The following is a 16,186-nucleotide window of genomic DNA, read 5'->3' as shown; positions in this document are numbered from 1 at the left end:
GTGCTTAACTGAAAAACTAAGTTGAACATTTGTCCATGTAATAATTTAACATATGTCAGCCAAACATATCTTTATCTTTATTTCAATTAAATTAAAAACAATCTGCAAGTATATTTATGCAACATTCACTATATACACACGATTTATGCAACTGCAAGGCAATTCTATGTATGCTGATTAATCTATTGTTAGTAAAACATGACAATAGCTATGGAAGTTGACAAGTGACTGTTTTCATGGCATGACTGAAAAAGAATAGCTACTAGCCATGAAATGGATTATCAGTAAACCTTAAAAGGAACATGACATAACCTAGCAGAGATTAACAGTCTTCTAAATGTAGTATATTTGCTTCAGATGATAGTGCTGCTTTTTAAAAAAAAAATTCGCTGTCACCTTAATGATGTAAGACTTTCATCAGCTCTATCTAAAGAAAGCAATAATTAGACATTATGCTTCCTGGCAAAAATTTATTTTTGAACTGGCACCACAGTATTTCAGAAAATAATAATAAAGTACCTCTTTGGTGAAGCCTAGGTACCCCCTACTACTCATTGTAACAACTTGTAAACAGGACCGCAATACAGTGCTTTGCCTCAATTCTAGCTCGGTTAGGTACCACAGATCTTCCTCACAGTCCTTCTCATAATTTTAGGAAGGTATTTTAAAGCAGGGAGTAAGTAAAGCAAAGGAAAATTAAGAAGGATATAAAGTTCCCTGTTTGAGATTTAAAAAAAGTGCATAATGTTTTCATTCCAAAAACTGTGCCACTGTATGGAACTGATGGATACAAGACTGTTTTTCCTTCCTGTACTGGACATTATTGATCATTACACAAACACAGTCTCTGCTCATTGGCCAAAGAAGTCTCTCCAGACTGTTTTCTGGTACAATCAGCTGTCCAATTACTTTAGAACAATGTCCTGCATACTAAAACAAGAATAGCAAGTTAACCGGGTTTTCCACTAGAAAGTCTGTTTTTGCAATTCCATTTCTGTACACTACATTTCCAATGCATTGGAGAGTTCTTAGTGTTTGGCATACACATCCCAACTCCTTGACACCACCAGGTTCAGTGCATCCATTGCCAGCAACAGACATAGCACCAGGAAAATGCGACTCCCAGCGCGAGGGACAGTTCAGGAGGAGGGGGCATTCTCCAGCAAGGGTGGCCCATCCCGATGCATCGATGGGTGTGTGTGCTCCCTTTTGTAAGTTTTTGGAGGAAGCTTTGGGATATGTTGAGAAGTGCTTTGTCGTGGAGGAACGGGTGGTCCAGCAACAGAAGGGAGGTCCACATCCTGCGGTATCAAAGGCGGCGATGGCAGATGCCTCCGTGCTACATGTGGAGAAGGCGTCTGGGGGGGAGGAGGCGTGAACGGAGAGGGGCTGTTTGGGAAAAAGGTGTTACCAAGTTCGCTTTTTCTCCCCAGGGGTGGAGGCTGGAGGTGTAGTGGTGAGCTAGAGAAAACATCTGGAGTTCGCACAGGTTCCCGTGGCGGTAACTCGGGAGGGTTTGCAGTGGTAACACAGGAGTCAGAGATGCAGGTCCGATCAGGCACCGAGTACCTTGGAGAATACACTTTAGAGGTTGGTTGCCTAGGAGGGATTGCTGGTGGGTTGTCCAGGTGTGCAGAAGTAATCTGAGGTACACAAACATTTCATTCAGTAAAATTCCAGAGCGGCAGCAAAGCACAAGACCCTGCTGTGAAGCAGAAGGCCCCTCCCGCACTGCAGGTTGCTCTTAACAGGGGTGCACCAACACATGAGTTAACAGCCAAGGATGGAAGGAATGAAGATGCACAGAGAGGGACAAGGGCAAGGCAAAGAATGGTCAAAGCAACAATTTCCCTGCTAGTTCCAGGTCTGCTTGCTGGGGAGGTTTGGGTATCTTCAACTACCTCCCCAGCAACAAGCACTTGGAGTGGGTAAATGCACCAGATATTTGTTCAAGAATACAAGGAAAAGGGATGATGATGCCGAACAGGGAAAAAATAAACTGTGCTCAGAAGATGGAGTTCAGTAGTCAGAATTATGGAAGTGAACAGTTCCCAAGATGCAGACCATAGCAACAGGATAACTGGTCTCCAACACCCTATCACGTACACAATGTTTTCAAATACAATTTGGTGATGTGTTAAATTCTGCTGACTGACAACACAGTTGCCCGTAGTCTGAAAATAACTGCTGAAGAGCCACTTAGAAGCTCTCTTCAAAGACATATATTTTGAGTGGGATTTTCAAATCTGAATTCACAAATGAGCTTCCACTGAAATCAAGTGAAATTTGACACTGTCTGCAACAAAGGCTGGATCAGATCCCAGCTGCCAGACAAATGCAAAAGGAAAATGTAGCAATGGTTTAAGCAGGCAGGCAGACAGGATGGGCAAGCAAGAGGGGAAAGCAAGCCCTTGAGCACCACAGCATCAGGGTCAAGTATTCTGGTGAAACTTTCCAGAGGACTGAATTGTGTACAGCACTTTCCATCATTACTGTTCATCAGTTCTTTACTCCCATTCATATATCCTAAAATGATACTCTGGAACAATTATCCCAGATGGAAACATCTGCCTGAAGCCTCAAGTTCTCAAAAGCAATGCAAGGGCCTGAGCATAGCTCACGAGTAGATGAGACATTTCTAACCCTAAATTTAGGTCCCATCTGTTTTCATTTGTTTGAGATCAAGACATAGCGAGGCAGAGGTGTGAAGGCTTCAAATACATAGCTGCTTACTCTTTCTCATACAGTTCTTCAAAAAATAAATGTACTGTCTTTAAGAGTTACTTTTCTATCATGCCCTGCCCCTCTTCTCCCAGAAAAACAAATGACCTTTTTTCTCCTTACTTACTTTTGATGGGGAGGATTCAGCTGGGGCAGATTCTGGTCTTCTTCGTGGAGGAACAGGAGGAGGGACAGGAGCATCATCTGAAGTTTTGGTAAAGTTTATGGATGACACAGAAGCAGATCCTAGTGGACATTAAAAAAAATGTTGCTAATGATGAACTTTCGGCTCAATATTGCTGCCAATAGAGGTGCCATAAATAATAAAGCAATTGCTCATAAAAAGCATCATGAATCAAGGAGGTGGTAAATAAAGACAATGAAACAAGCCTCTAACTTGCAGCTGCCAGAGAAACTGCTTTTCTGAGCTGCAAAGATCTCTGTGACTATCAGTTCCTGAACATTCTTAAGTAATCCCCAAGACCAAAGCCACATCACAAACTTTTTCTTATGTCACAACAGCACTAAAACAATACCCTGAACCTGCAGTCAGTGGACCCAACAACAAAGAAATCCTTTGCAAAGGCTTTGCAAAGACCTGGCTTGAACACTCTGCAATGGCACTGCTCTGCTAAGGAACTTCTGCTTTTAACAAATCATTTCACCTCCTTGTGGCAACCAGCTGAATGCAGGAGTAACCTCTGCAAGCCCTCATATGTGAAAGGAGCCTATATTCATTATTAAATACTGAGAGCACACCATAAAATATGAGATCCCTTGTATGTTGGGAAAGACAGAAGAAAAAGAGGTGTGGATAGGTCCTGATGGATTTAAAGCAAGGAAACATGAATTTTAAGTTCTGCAGGAAAACCATCCATGTACACTGAAATCAGTTCTGAATTGCAGGCAGCAGAATAAGGCACCCCCAAAAGATTAAGTTTTTATTCTCACTGTTCACCATCAGATACTCACCGAATACATTCACACATATACATACGGCAGCAAATCCCACAAGTTTGTTTGGGACATGTATGGGCCCTAGAGATTACGTCTGCCTTCAGTATTGACAGCTCCTCCAAAGACTTGTAACAGTCCTTAAGTAACACCCCTAATTCTGTTCAGTTTCTCCTTTATAATAAAAACTTTTTAAAGAAAAAGGGAGTAAGAAATACTGAAAATATAAGGAGACAAAAGCAATTCTTTTTACAGTACTTTAGAAGGCTAAACCTGATTTCCCCTGCCTAACACCACAAAATGTGACTGGCACATGCCTGGCAGGCTGGCTGTGAGCACGTACTTGTATGAAAAGGACTGGAGGGATCCGAGTCGAACACGCTGCAGGCGTCCGTGGTGCTGGAAGTGGCAGAAGCAGGAGGAGGGGTCAGAGGGGTGCGGGGGGAGTTTGGGGCAGATGCTGTGGCTTCCGTCTCGGTCTCTGGGATGCGGCTGTAGCTGATTTTCCTTGGCTCCTGCTGCAGGGGTGTGGGATGTCTCATGGTACCTGGCCTTGGATTAGAGGGACGAACACCTGGGGACTTGAGGGGGTAGCTGTACTTCTTGGGCTGAAACGACAGAAGATATCAACCAAAATCAAAAGGCCGTGAGATCACTTAAATGTAGCTTTATATTTATGAAGTCAGAGATCTAAAATGATTTTTGCCATCTATAAAAGACAAATGTAAGCACTTTTTGAAAAAGAAAATTACCAAACTTCAATACTAACAAATCTTGGAGGAGGCTTGACATTCCGTGGCTCTATCTCCAGTGACTTGTTGAACAGATAATCTGTAAATTCTGTCTCAACGCTGTTTCCCATTGGATTCAGGTTTTCAAAAAATCTCTACAATACAAAAACGCAGACAACTTGTCAACTAAGATGCTTGTTAATACTGCTTGTTTCTACAGCACAAATGATCCCAACTGTTCAAGAGAACAGAGAAAATGCTGGAGTCAGAGGTAATGACAGACTTTTAAGTTATTAAATCTGTTTGTCACCAGCCCTTTTCTGGACATTGCTACTGCTATGCTTGGCCTGAAAACCAACTGTGCTACCAACCCTAAATGCTTTCTGCAGTGCAAAATCAGACCAGGTTTGCTCAAACACTTCCAGAAGAAGCTGCAAACAATCCATCTTTACACTGATGTAGGGAAGACTGCTCCCACAAAGCATTCTGTCAAAGCCTGAGGAGAACAAATAAAATAAACCCTTGCAGAATCTCTTAAGATAACCTGTCCTATGACTCTCTGAAAGTATATAGCTCAAAAGATGGTAAGAAAAAAGGAAGAAAGGAAAGCAAGCAGAGAGAACACTGCTTAGACAACACCTCAGACCAAGGAAAACAAACACCAGGAGAAAGAAAAACATGAGCATCACAACCATCAACACGTGATGTAAACACAGTGATATCAGATAAACCTGGAAACATAAAGGCAGTGTAACAGAGGAGGAAAACACAACTGGGCTCACTGGACAAATAATTGCAACTGAGTGAAGGACAAGGAGAATCTGCCAGTTTCAGTTCCTGTTTAACACTGATCGATAAGATCAATGTCCCAACAGCTGAGAAAAAAATGAAACAAACCCAAGAAACTGCAAGCATTGAGCTTTCTGCCCTTTCTTATAGTGAGACCCAAGAGAGGTTTTATGACAGCTCTGCTCATCTCTGATTCAGTCAGACTGAATCTATGTGAATTCAGTCTGTCCTTACGGCCTGTCAGCTGACAGAATCACCACAGAAAGAAATCATGTCACTTACCCTGATGTCAAATTCCACTCTTAAACAATATGGCTGGTTCTGGTACTGCTGTATCTCCCCTGTTATCTCGGCTACCTTCCTTCTCTTGCTGAAGTTTATAAGGTCTTTCCCATGTCTCTTGAGAAATTCAGGATTGCCTTCTTCTGTTTTCAAAATGTTGGTTAAGTAAATCCCTAAAGGGCACACAGAAGAGGTTCTCAACACAGAGTACAAAACAAGGAGGAAGTCACAACTGGAATACAAGGAATTCTTAAAGAATTTAATTTGTGCACTGTAATTATTTAGAAAACTTCTCCGTTATGGTCAGTAAGAGAATTGCACTTCACTTTCCAATAAGGGCAACAATTTAAGTATTTTAACATGCCTTTTCCAGAAAGCTGCCTTTTTGCATCAAAGTCCCAAAGCCTGTGCATCTTTCTTGTGGTTAAGGAAGCTCACACAACTGAACACTAAAAGAGGACACTGAACAGGAGTGCTTTCTCTTAACTCCTCTATTCCATTAGACACCCCAGCTAAACTCCAAAAATTATTTTCAGGTTTTATCCTGGCTTCATAATTGCATCAAATAATTTGAAGATTAGAAAGCAAAAAGTGCTCTCCACTCCACAGATCAAGTATCTGGAATTGTCATTATGACTCGACAGAAATAACTGAAGCTATTCACATGTGATCCTGCTAACCTCTACTCATCTCTGAAGCAGGACAGAAGGTTTCTTAGTTGATCTTATCTTTCTTTGCAGAGCTCTGGAGTATATCTTTCCCCAATCTGTAAAAGGCCAAAAAAGCCATCAACACTATTTTCTTTCAGTTTTGGCCCGAAGCCTATGTTGGACAAGTGCAATATCCAGACTCGGAACTGATCTGCAGCAAACATTTAAATGGATTGCTTAGTAACAGGAATGAGATGTGCTTAACATCACAATTTGCTAAATGTCAGCAATCTACTTCAAAGAAGAACTGTTCAGACTGATGATAAAGAGGAGGCTTTCTTCCCAAACTTTATTTTTACAGAAATAAGACTTTTTAATAGAAATGAGACTCTAGCTTTATTTCTTGGAACTCACGATGAGGAAGGCGATCCTTCTTTCTCTGCCAGTCAATGGCAATAATATTTCTAATGTGACCACCTTCTATTGAGAGTATTTCTGGTTGCAACAGTTCAAACCACACGCAAAGTAAAAATCAACAAATACGGAAATAGGATATTGCAGATATACTTATTTTTACTGCAAATAACATCTCCTGTGAATAGTTACTTTAGGGGTTTTTTTCACATATTTGTGCCTGGGCACCTGAAATTCCAACCCACCTGTCCTGTTAAAACTGACTTTTCTCTCTACTGCTCATACTCTGTTTAGTACCTTAGCTCAATACTTTCCAAATTCATGTTAATGTGGGACACAGCTCATCCAAACCAAACATACTCACCAAAAAAAGGCACACAAGGAGGATTAATGGACCTGAGTTTTGCCAAATATTTCTTATAATGGTCCTCACTCAGCTCGTAAGCTTCTTCTAAGATCTTCTTCTGGCGACTTGGAATTTGCTTAAAAGAGAGACCAAACAGGTTGTTTGGAAAGAGAAGGTAAAGGCATGGCCCAACAACAGTACTGAGAGTAATGGACTCCCACAGGTGTTTGAACCAGGGACCACGAGGACAGTGCCCCATCATCCTGAGATGCCTTTCTTAAGTGGGGACAGGTTTCTTTCTTCTAAAACCAAGGAAAAAACCCTCTCTCTTACACCCTGATTGATTAATTTCTTGGGGGATTTACTTTCCTTGCTCCTTGGAAGCACATGCTTACTGACAAGACAGGCTTTCAGTGCAGCCAAGGTACCCTGCATGACACTGCCATAGCAAAAGTGGAAAACATTTCACTGTACCTCAAACGTGTGATCCAACCTATAAACTGCTGCGGAGTTCATAGCACTGACAATCTCAAGGACACCATTAAAGTTGTTTAGCTCTTGAAAAACTTGCAGGATCTCAATTATCCGGCTCACTACAATTACTCTTTCCTCTAGGTTTTCTGTTTCTACAATGCATCTAAATACACAAGAACATTGGGGTTTGTATTAAAGTGCTGATGAGGTTTCCAAAATCAGATATTAAGTTGCAACACAAACAAATATGATTTTATCAAATTACTTGAGATAGTTCTGAAAATGTCTTAGAGATTCGAAAACATTCTAAGAATAAAAAGCTTGAGACCATTATGTTAAAATTCTCACAGGGACTGGTTTTAGCATCTAAACACCAAAACAGGAATTCTCTCAGAACAGGATTCTTTACAGTATACTTGTGAATGGACTGTAAGCATCCAGATATGGAGTAGGTGCAGATTCAGGAAAGTCACTTACTTTTCAAACCACAAAGTTAGGTTAGTTGTATGCCTTATCATTTTGAGAAGGTTGGGAGAATTAATTTCTTTGTCTTCCTTTGTCCACACACTTCCAACTAGTTCAGATGGCTGCACAGCTCTAGAAAAGTAGATGCATTATCAACAAATGTAATTAAAAGCAGGAAAGAAAATATTATTTCTCCAAACCCTCTTGATTTTCACTGAATTTGGAATTCATATTTAGAAATAAATTCTTAAGGTATCACTCCCATCATGACTAAATGACTGATATTTCTATGCTTCTTTTTTAGACTGTAAATATTTCTTAATCTATGTAACTCTTAACCACCTCTGTACATCTAAATGAAGAAAGAAATCATCTCATTCACCATAACAAAATGTGAGCTTCCAATGCCTGAACAATTTCTTACAGACAGCTAATGAGACCTGACACGGTCCTTAATTTGCTTCACAAACCAGGATGTGAAGAAAACTGATTTAATAACTGTTCATACTTCCCAAAGTTTGATCTATTCAGAAAATATCAAGAGAAAGATGGAGCACAATACCACTAACAGTATGCAACAGTCACACATACTGCACATTAACTGGGGGAGGATGAAACAAATGTTGTACTTAAGAGGGCTTTTTCTGCAGAAATAGTCATTAATACACACCACTGGTAAAGTCCTTTGATTTCTGTGGGGCTTCACATCAGAGGCCCCCAGAAACAATTTCAGGCATGGAGAACGTTTTGATTTGTGCCACATGTTTCCCCATGGAGGGAAGTTACCTGTAAAAATCCGACTCCAGTAAAGTGAGCTGCCGAGCGATTTCTATGGGATGCAAAGTGAGCAAGTCAAAAGTCTCTGTGTGGCCTGGTTTGCTTATGTGCCACTCAATTGCTGGAGGGGGACTCTCAAAAGTGATGTTGTGGCTCGGCCCAATGGCTTGTGCCTGCTTTTTCCTGTTGATTATCTTTGTGATGGATTCAACCCACTTCTTCATGGCTTTGCCTGGCACACAGAGAAAATTACTATTTCGATAATACTGTTTTTCCTAAGATATCAGCATGATTCAGAAATTTTTGGATTTAACCCCAAAACTTACTACATCAAAGGAATAATATATTCTTTAGGATTGGAGCTCTCACACAAGTGTAGAAGTGTTCAAAGATAGAAAGAATTCCTCAACAGCCAACGACAAGTGCAATTTTGCCCAAGCACAAATTAGAACACCCAAATTAGGCTCCAGCTCTGATTTACGTGCTTTTCTTTCTTTTCTGAGTTTACAGTGAGTTTTTTGGGAACAAACCTTCTTTTGCCCAAAACGCACTTCTGCAAACACCTTGAACTTAATAGTCTGGGCAAGAGCACATGATTACCTCAGATAACCTAGAAAGTCAAAATAACAAACAGGGAGAAGCTTCTTCCTGTACTGCATTTACCATCAAAGCTGAGAACAAAACTGAAAGGCCAAATGCCTTTTAAGCTCTGCACCATAAGAATTTCATGCACAAGTCCATCGAAAACCTACCAGTACCATCTATTGAACTAGCTGGCTCATTCTCCCCTCTTTTTAATGGCTAAATAACCATTAAATACTTCTCTGACACAGTATTCTCCTACAAACTGCTCCTGTGTCTGTCTTGGTTTTATTTAAAAGGAAACAGGAAAAGTCTGTACAATCACAACTGCAAGGTGTCCTACAGTTCCAATATGCACTGTGAAGCAGCTGGGAACTCTTGTTTCAAAGAAATAATGGTTTCCACCATCAACCTTTTACAAAAATTACCCCCTGTGTAAAGTTTAAAATGTCAATCAAAGCAATTATTCTGCCCTGATCATTACTCAGTTCTTATTATTTTGCATTATTTCAGTCCCTTTACAACAAACCCCATAATTTATGTAAATAACAATCACTATTCTGAAAAGGAGCCAGATTTTTTAATAATAGTGTGTGTGTGTGGGCTTAATGAAAGTTTATTTCATGCTCTTTATGAAGTATTTAATAAGCAGTCAGTCCTGTTTTTCCTGAAAGCAGAATTGATCACATTCCGTATCTTTGAAAAGGGATGCTTTAGGATAAATATCAGCACTTAGGAAACTGTAAATACCTCTTACTGTTCCAATGAACTCCTCCAAACGTTTCAGAAGATCAGCATCTCTTTCAAAGTCATAGAAGTGGTGCTCTACCCAGTGTCGACACACATTTAATACTCTGCAAAAATAAAGAATAAACAAACACTCTACACCTCAGTCTATCTTCCCTATCAAAGCAGCTGCAAGGAAGGTCACTGGAATCATGAAGAGCCAGTGCAGCCAGAAGGTGACACCTCAGAAGGAATTCAGAGGGGCTCACAGTGATGCAACACTCACCGTAGCTGCACAGGTTGAATGTACTCTTTCCTAAATCTTTTCAGCTCTGCACTAAGGGGTTGGTCTCCATTCTCCATGGCAATACGGTCGGCTTCCGTTGGCTCAGGCTCTGGAATTTCAAATCTAGCACAGAAGATGGGTGTAAGGCCATCTATTACACCAGTCTTGGGCACAAACTTTTGGATATAAACTTGTACATTTTACTGGCAATCCTTGAATTGGACAACTTTTTAAAAGGTGTTTGAAGTGAATCAAAACCAACTGGAAAGCCAGAATCTTACACGCTCCACGAAGAAAGAAACAAAATGCACTTCATAAGAACATATTTTTAACAGTGGCATACCTTTCTATTAGCAAACTCAGCAACTCTTGAGGTCTACAGAAGGATCTATATGTTGTGAGAAAAGTCCGAACAAAGTTGGGATCTAAGACAAAGAATAATTTTACACTTATGTCAGCAATTACCTGATTTTTTTTCCCTTTACAATAACTTCAATTATCCTTTAAAATTAAGGATGTCACCCTATCAATTTACAGAGAAGATTATGTAACCCAAAATGGCTTTGGTAACATCTCCTAAAACAATATGAAGCAGAACTTAAAAATAATTTTCATTCTGTTGGAGGTTCACAGCAACTTTTTTTCCCCCCTTCAATTGTTAAAAGACAGGATTCTTTTCCAATGACTTTGAAATTAATGAATACATGATTTTATTTATGAGTAAACAACTTTAGTTTTGACAGTGATTGGGACACGAGAACTCAAAAAACACATCAAATAACTTTGCATTGGGTAGAAATGGCCTCTTCCAGGGAAGAATGTTTCCCCTAAACTGGCACATTTGATAACCAGTCATGGTTAGGCAGCCTAGGTATTTTTTCATCTGACAGCTATGTTTGAGGTCATATTTATTTCACTTCAAGAAAATCAACCAATTTCATTTTAATTGACTAACTACGTATCAATTCATTTAAAATATGAAAATGTTTTTAAAAACAATCAAGTATTCAAAACAGAAAACCAAAGTGTCTCCCATAATTACAAAAGCAAACCCATTTCTCTACAAATATGAGGAAATGCAGTGACAGCTCACTGGCACTGCACAGAGCTGACTAGAAACAAGGTTAACACTGTTATACCTGAACAGAATTAATGAGCAGATTGCAACATCAATTTGCATTTTTTTGCATATTAAAGCCCTATCCGGATTTTAAAACCAAACCCCAGTTGATAACTGTCCTAACAGAGTGGCTGAAGAGGAGCTCACTTGAAGAAAGAATTCCTATAGGCTGTACTATGTAGGATAAAAAGGCTGCATTATTTGACTTAATGCTCTGTTGGATGTAAATGGAATATGGATTTTTAAGAGCTGCTTTAAAATCCTCCTTAACTCCTTACCAGCATCTTGTCCATTAGAAGGAACATTCTTCCTTTCTTAGATCTCCCTGAGTTGTTCATTTGGGCAACAGTTTCCTGTGATGTGTTGCACACCCTAACTATGCCGTGTAACACAGTATTTCCTTGCAATTCTGTTGCATGATAATTCTCATTTCTTAAACAAGTGGCTATTCTGCTTCTCCCATGTCCTTCGTTACTCCATTTCTCTAATCATAACCCCTCTCCCACCAGTCCTTGAAATTGTACAGTCCAAAATTATTTTCAAAGGCAGAACTCCAATACTTTTTGCACAAAGAAGGTCATCCTTGTTCACATCATCTTCATCATGGAAATACACCATTTCTGCTGTGCTAAAGAAGCACAGTAACTCATGCTCTCACAGTTTTCAATCTGTACACAGCATCTACTCTAACTAAGAGATTTTGTCTACATGAAAAAGAAAGCTTCCATAGCAATTAACATTTTTAGATCACTGCAAGCTCTGAGTCATAGCTATTGTTATTTTTACAGGTAGGGTCAGCATATAAATCCACAATACATATTGAATTCCAAATGAAGTCGATCAGAAAATCAAATCTAACTTTGTTATCTTACTAGCAACGACTGTGACTCAAAATAGTGTACAATATATGAGTAAGTGTTAAAAAAATACAGACAACACTAGTTAGCCAGGATGTCTGCTCATGTGATAATTCTCTCTTCAATGCAGCCAATTTGAAAGCTAAAAAAGAACAATAACTGTTCTACGAGGATTTATAAATAATCACCCTTGAATTCCTTACGAAAGGAAACAGACACTATGATGACGCACAAGCACTCTTAACATATCAAAGCTTTAAAAATAGAAGAGTGCTGCCCTATAGATAAAAAAAAAATGCCATGACTTTAAAATCTTGGTACCACCTAATCCAGCTGCTCTTAAGAATTGGGCAAGAGGAGATAAAGAATGCAGAAACACATTAAAACAAGGAAAACCCACCAGAATATGCAAATAGGGTCAGAACCTGAACTTCTAATTGCAGGGCAATTTCTCTCATGTAAAAATACATGGAAAGCTGCTTTTGCAAACGAGATTTCTCCCTGTTTTGCTGCTCCACCACAGGATAGTTTGGACAGTCTCACCCTGTGACCAGGTGGCCATCAGGGCTGTCTCCCTGTCTGAACTGTTGCAATGGTTGGACACCTCCCACCCCCAGCAGCATTGTTTCTTTAAAGCTGTCCCTGTTCCACAGCAAAGACATTTTGGCTGATAAAATGGTTTGTGCATTGTCAGGGGGGTGAGGGATGAAAAATAAAAGGTCCAACACCCATATCTACAAATGAGATGGACTGTGCGGATCTTCACATATGACAAAAAAGTTGAGATCTGATTTGACTACAGCAACTAACTAAACTGCAACAAATTCATATGACCTCTGCAATTGTATCTGTAATTATTCCTTACACCACTTGACCTACAAAGATAAAAACCTAGAGAAAAGTCACAGCTATAGTAAATACTGTCTTTAGACTGCCAGATCAAAGGCTGCCATAACCAGTCACACTGAATTCCAGAACAATTGCCTCAGAAAAGTAAAGGCTTGCTGTTCTGGCATATGAATACAAAGCCAATAAAGACTTTTAAGATTACCATCACACATACACCATCCTGTGTGGGGCAAGAAAAGCATTTCTACAGTCTGTAGCTGTTTGATTACATACCACCACAGCACTCATCTTCCCAGGTCTTCAGAGAAGAAGCTTTGAACTCAGCAGATACATGTGTGAAACAGCTAACCTGTTACTCTGGAGGGTTGCTGCCCTACTCACTGCATCTCACAAGATGCAACAAAACCCTGAATGATTTGCATCACAAATGGACCATGTTTCCTGTACAACAGAGCATTTTTGGTTGAGTCACTTTATCTCTTATTTCTTTGCTGCCCTGGAAAAGACTGCACAGAATGGTGAGAACAATGATGTTTTTCCTCACAGATAACCAATTATAAAACAGAAGGTATAGAAGATAAGAGTGTTGAGAAATTATGCACAGTGTAACAACACAGCATCAGGTCCACTAAAGATCTTTAAGGCTACAAAGACAGGCTAAATACACTGTAAGACAACTATTTTTATCCTTTTGGTCAAAGTCTTTCAGGCCATCTCACGGTACTCACATTCTCAGTTTTCTCATACAACAGTTTTTGCTAATTCTTTGGCAAAGACAATGCTAGATTTAAAAATAATAATAGAAAGGTGTCTTCCTTTCTCTAAGGCCGAGTAGTTTGATTTTAACGTTCAAGACCATAAAATTATGTCATAAACCATGCCTAAAAAATTCAAAGCCAAGAGCTGGAAGTTTATAAAGTTACAAGAAAATGAAGGCAGATACAAAACTGCACAGGTAAAAACTGCCAGCACAATACTGCATTTGGCTTTCTAGTAAATGTTAGGAAAATTCAAGGAAATTAAAAAAAGAGCAAGAAAAGTAATGGAGCAAAGAGATGTAACTACAGGTATTATTTAAAAAAGTAAACAGAGTACTAAACTACAGAAATTATATTCTGCTTACTCCTCGCTTCTTTCAAACAAATATTCCTGATCTATGCAGGGTATCTAGGACTGAGCTGCAGAAGAGCAATCTACAGCAATTAAGAGTGTAAAGAGTAAAAAGGAAGGAAAAAAAGAAACTGCTGAATATGAAAAGCACTAAGACCAAGATGCACGAAGTTTCAGAATAACTGACATACAAATAGAATCAGAAAAAATAAATCCAAACCCCAAACACAAGCCCATGCTTTGCAGCACAGCTTACAAAAATCCTGGGCTGCCATCAAGAACCCCACACACTGAGGTGAGCCTGGATAACCAAGTAAATGTCTTGTTTAATGTGTCTTCAACACAAACAGAAATCCTAAGTCAAAAGTCCTTAAATCAAATCCTCACTGAAGTTCTGATTAAGGCAAAGTTCTGAGGCCAAAGTATTCGAGTGACTGCACCTATCAAGGCTGATATTGGTCTTTCCATGACAAGCTAGCACAGACACGGGTAATAGCTGATAGAGTACAACCCTTAACTGAAAACACTGGGCCCATAATCCTCTCCCACATGCTGGCCCTTCCTGTGTCACCCAGCTTTAGAAGTCTGGAGGGAAGGCAGTTCTTGTAGCCTGGGGCACAAAGGAAAAAGTATTGTCTGGAGCTCAATTGCTGCAGGCTCCCACCCCCATTCCTTGCATGAGAACAACCTTATGCACATGCAATATCCCATGTGCACTGCCAAGCATATTCACTTTTTACTCACTTTATGTATTTGCTGCATGTATTTAACACAGGAAGAGAAGCATGAACAAGCGGCTACCTTGAGTTTTGGCTGCACAGACCAAGTGCCTCACCTGCATACATGTGGTAAGTCAGCCTCTCGATGAGCTTCACAACAGTTCCTGCCTTGATGATGGGGATTCCAGATTTGGGCTGCATGTTTTCTTCAAACACAATATTCTCTTCAGAGTCGGGTTCTGCAAATCTATAAAGCTCAGGATTTGGAAATCTCATCTGCTCCTCTTTTTCTTCCTGCAACATTGTTACATCCAACATCCTCTCCAGCGTGCTTCTATATTGCAAAGATATCAATGCTGCCATCCAGTTGTTTTTCTCTTCAGCTGATTTAGCAGCAAAAATAACACTGTTCTCATCTTTTAAGATGATTTCAAAAGCATGTCTATACTCATTAGTGTCATCTTTATCATTGATTTGTACCTTTCGCATGAAGAACTTCTCCTTCAGTCGATATTCTGCATTGCTAGCACCAGGAAGTCTTGGCTGGCCATGATTTGACTTACAGCAAATCATCAAGCCATCAAACAGGAATATGTGTCTCTCGTGCTTTGCTCCTACACGTGTGAGTGTTCCTTCCATGATGAACTCATTACAGCACTGTCCAATGTCTTTACCCTCCCAACCATCAATATTTTTCTGGATTTCATTCATTTTCTTAATTGCTAGCTGCTTCCCCTTCATCTGCTGAGTATAGAACCGGCATGCAGATTCACTTCAGTGGAGGATGGGAGAAAGGCAGCCTATTAGTACACATGTATTGAAAAAACACAACCACCACTAACACAAAAACACCAGATCATAATTCTGAGAAGGGAGGATTCCACTGAGAATGCAATTTCATCACTCAGTATCAGCACCATTGCAAAGGCTTGACTAAAGTATCTCATCTGATAAATTTTCTACTTCAGCAATAGATGTTTTACGTAAACACAAGCAACCAGAGGCAGGCAAGCTGTTAGTGCTTCTTAGACCAAGAAGCCACTCACTTCCATAACCAACAGAACAATTTTAGACTGCAAGTATTTGAAGCGAGTACCTTCAGAAAAAAATAAGCTGTTAAAAGCATTCATTTTCAAGCCTAAAGGTTACTCTTGGCAGCACAAAACTTGTCTGGCAAAGAAAACATTGAAACAATTTTAAGAGTAGTTTCTAGTTCAAGAACGTTCCCTTCTAACCACACAGAAAGATACTTCTACAATATTTTTAGGTGGATATTTATTATCTGAGCACAATTAACCCACAAATGCCGTAACTTTCTACTTACCAGTGAATTC

The 16,186-nt window shown here is 39.7% G+C and overlaps 1 protein-coding gene across 3 annotated transcripts in view; it reads right to left on the bottom strand.

The window, feature by feature from the left end:
• Positions 1 to 55: 55 nt before the first annotated feature.
• SOS1 (SOS Ras/Rac guanine nucleotide exchange factor 1) overlaps positions 56 to 16,186 on the bottom strand; it is a 43,677-nt gene continuing 27,546 nt past the window's right edge. For all 3 annotated transcript variants that reach the window (XM_042036647.1, XM_042036649.1, XM_042036648.1), the window contains 13 exons: positions 14,969 to 15,624; positions 10,541 to 10,622; positions 10,198 to 10,320; positions 9,936 to 10,039; positions 8,613 to 8,835; positions 7,839 to 7,958; positions 7,362 to 7,524; positions 6,906 to 7,023; positions 5,478 to 5,650; positions 4,445 to 4,561; positions 4,019 to 4,283; positions 2,849 to 2,967; positions 56 to 1,643 (listed from right to left, as the gene is read on the bottom strand). In XM_042036647.1, coding sequence (XP_041892581.1) covers positions 1,140 to 1,643; positions 2,849 to 2,967; positions 4,019 to 4,283; positions 4,445 to 4,561; positions 5,478 to 5,650; positions 6,906 to 7,023; positions 7,362 to 7,524; positions 7,839 to 7,958; positions 8,613 to 8,835; positions 9,936 to 10,039; positions 10,198 to 10,320; positions 10,541 to 10,622; positions 14,969 to 15,624 — 2,767 coding nt within the window. In that variant the 3' untranslated portion in view covers positions 56 to 1,139. The remainder of the gene's footprint in view (positions 1,644 to 2,848; positions 2,968 to 4,018; positions 4,284 to 4,444; positions 4,562 to 5,477; positions 5,651 to 6,905; positions 7,024 to 7,361; positions 7,525 to 7,838; positions 7,959 to 8,612; positions 8,836 to 9,935; positions 10,040 to 10,197; positions 10,321 to 10,540; positions 10,623 to 14,968; positions 15,625 to 16,186) is intronic.

Source organism: Corvus kubaryi, unplaced genomic scaffold, assembly GCF_017639235.1.
Source record: "Corvus kubaryi isolate FWS band 111438036 unplaced genomic scaffold, C.kubaryi_AGA036_p1.0 37386, whole genome shotgun sequence".
Classification (NCBI taxonomy): domain Eukaryota; kingdom Metazoa; phylum Chordata; class Aves; order Passeriformes; family Corvidae; genus Corvus; species Corvus kubaryi.
This window is presented reverse-complemented; position numbering and strand designations above follow the sequence as displayed.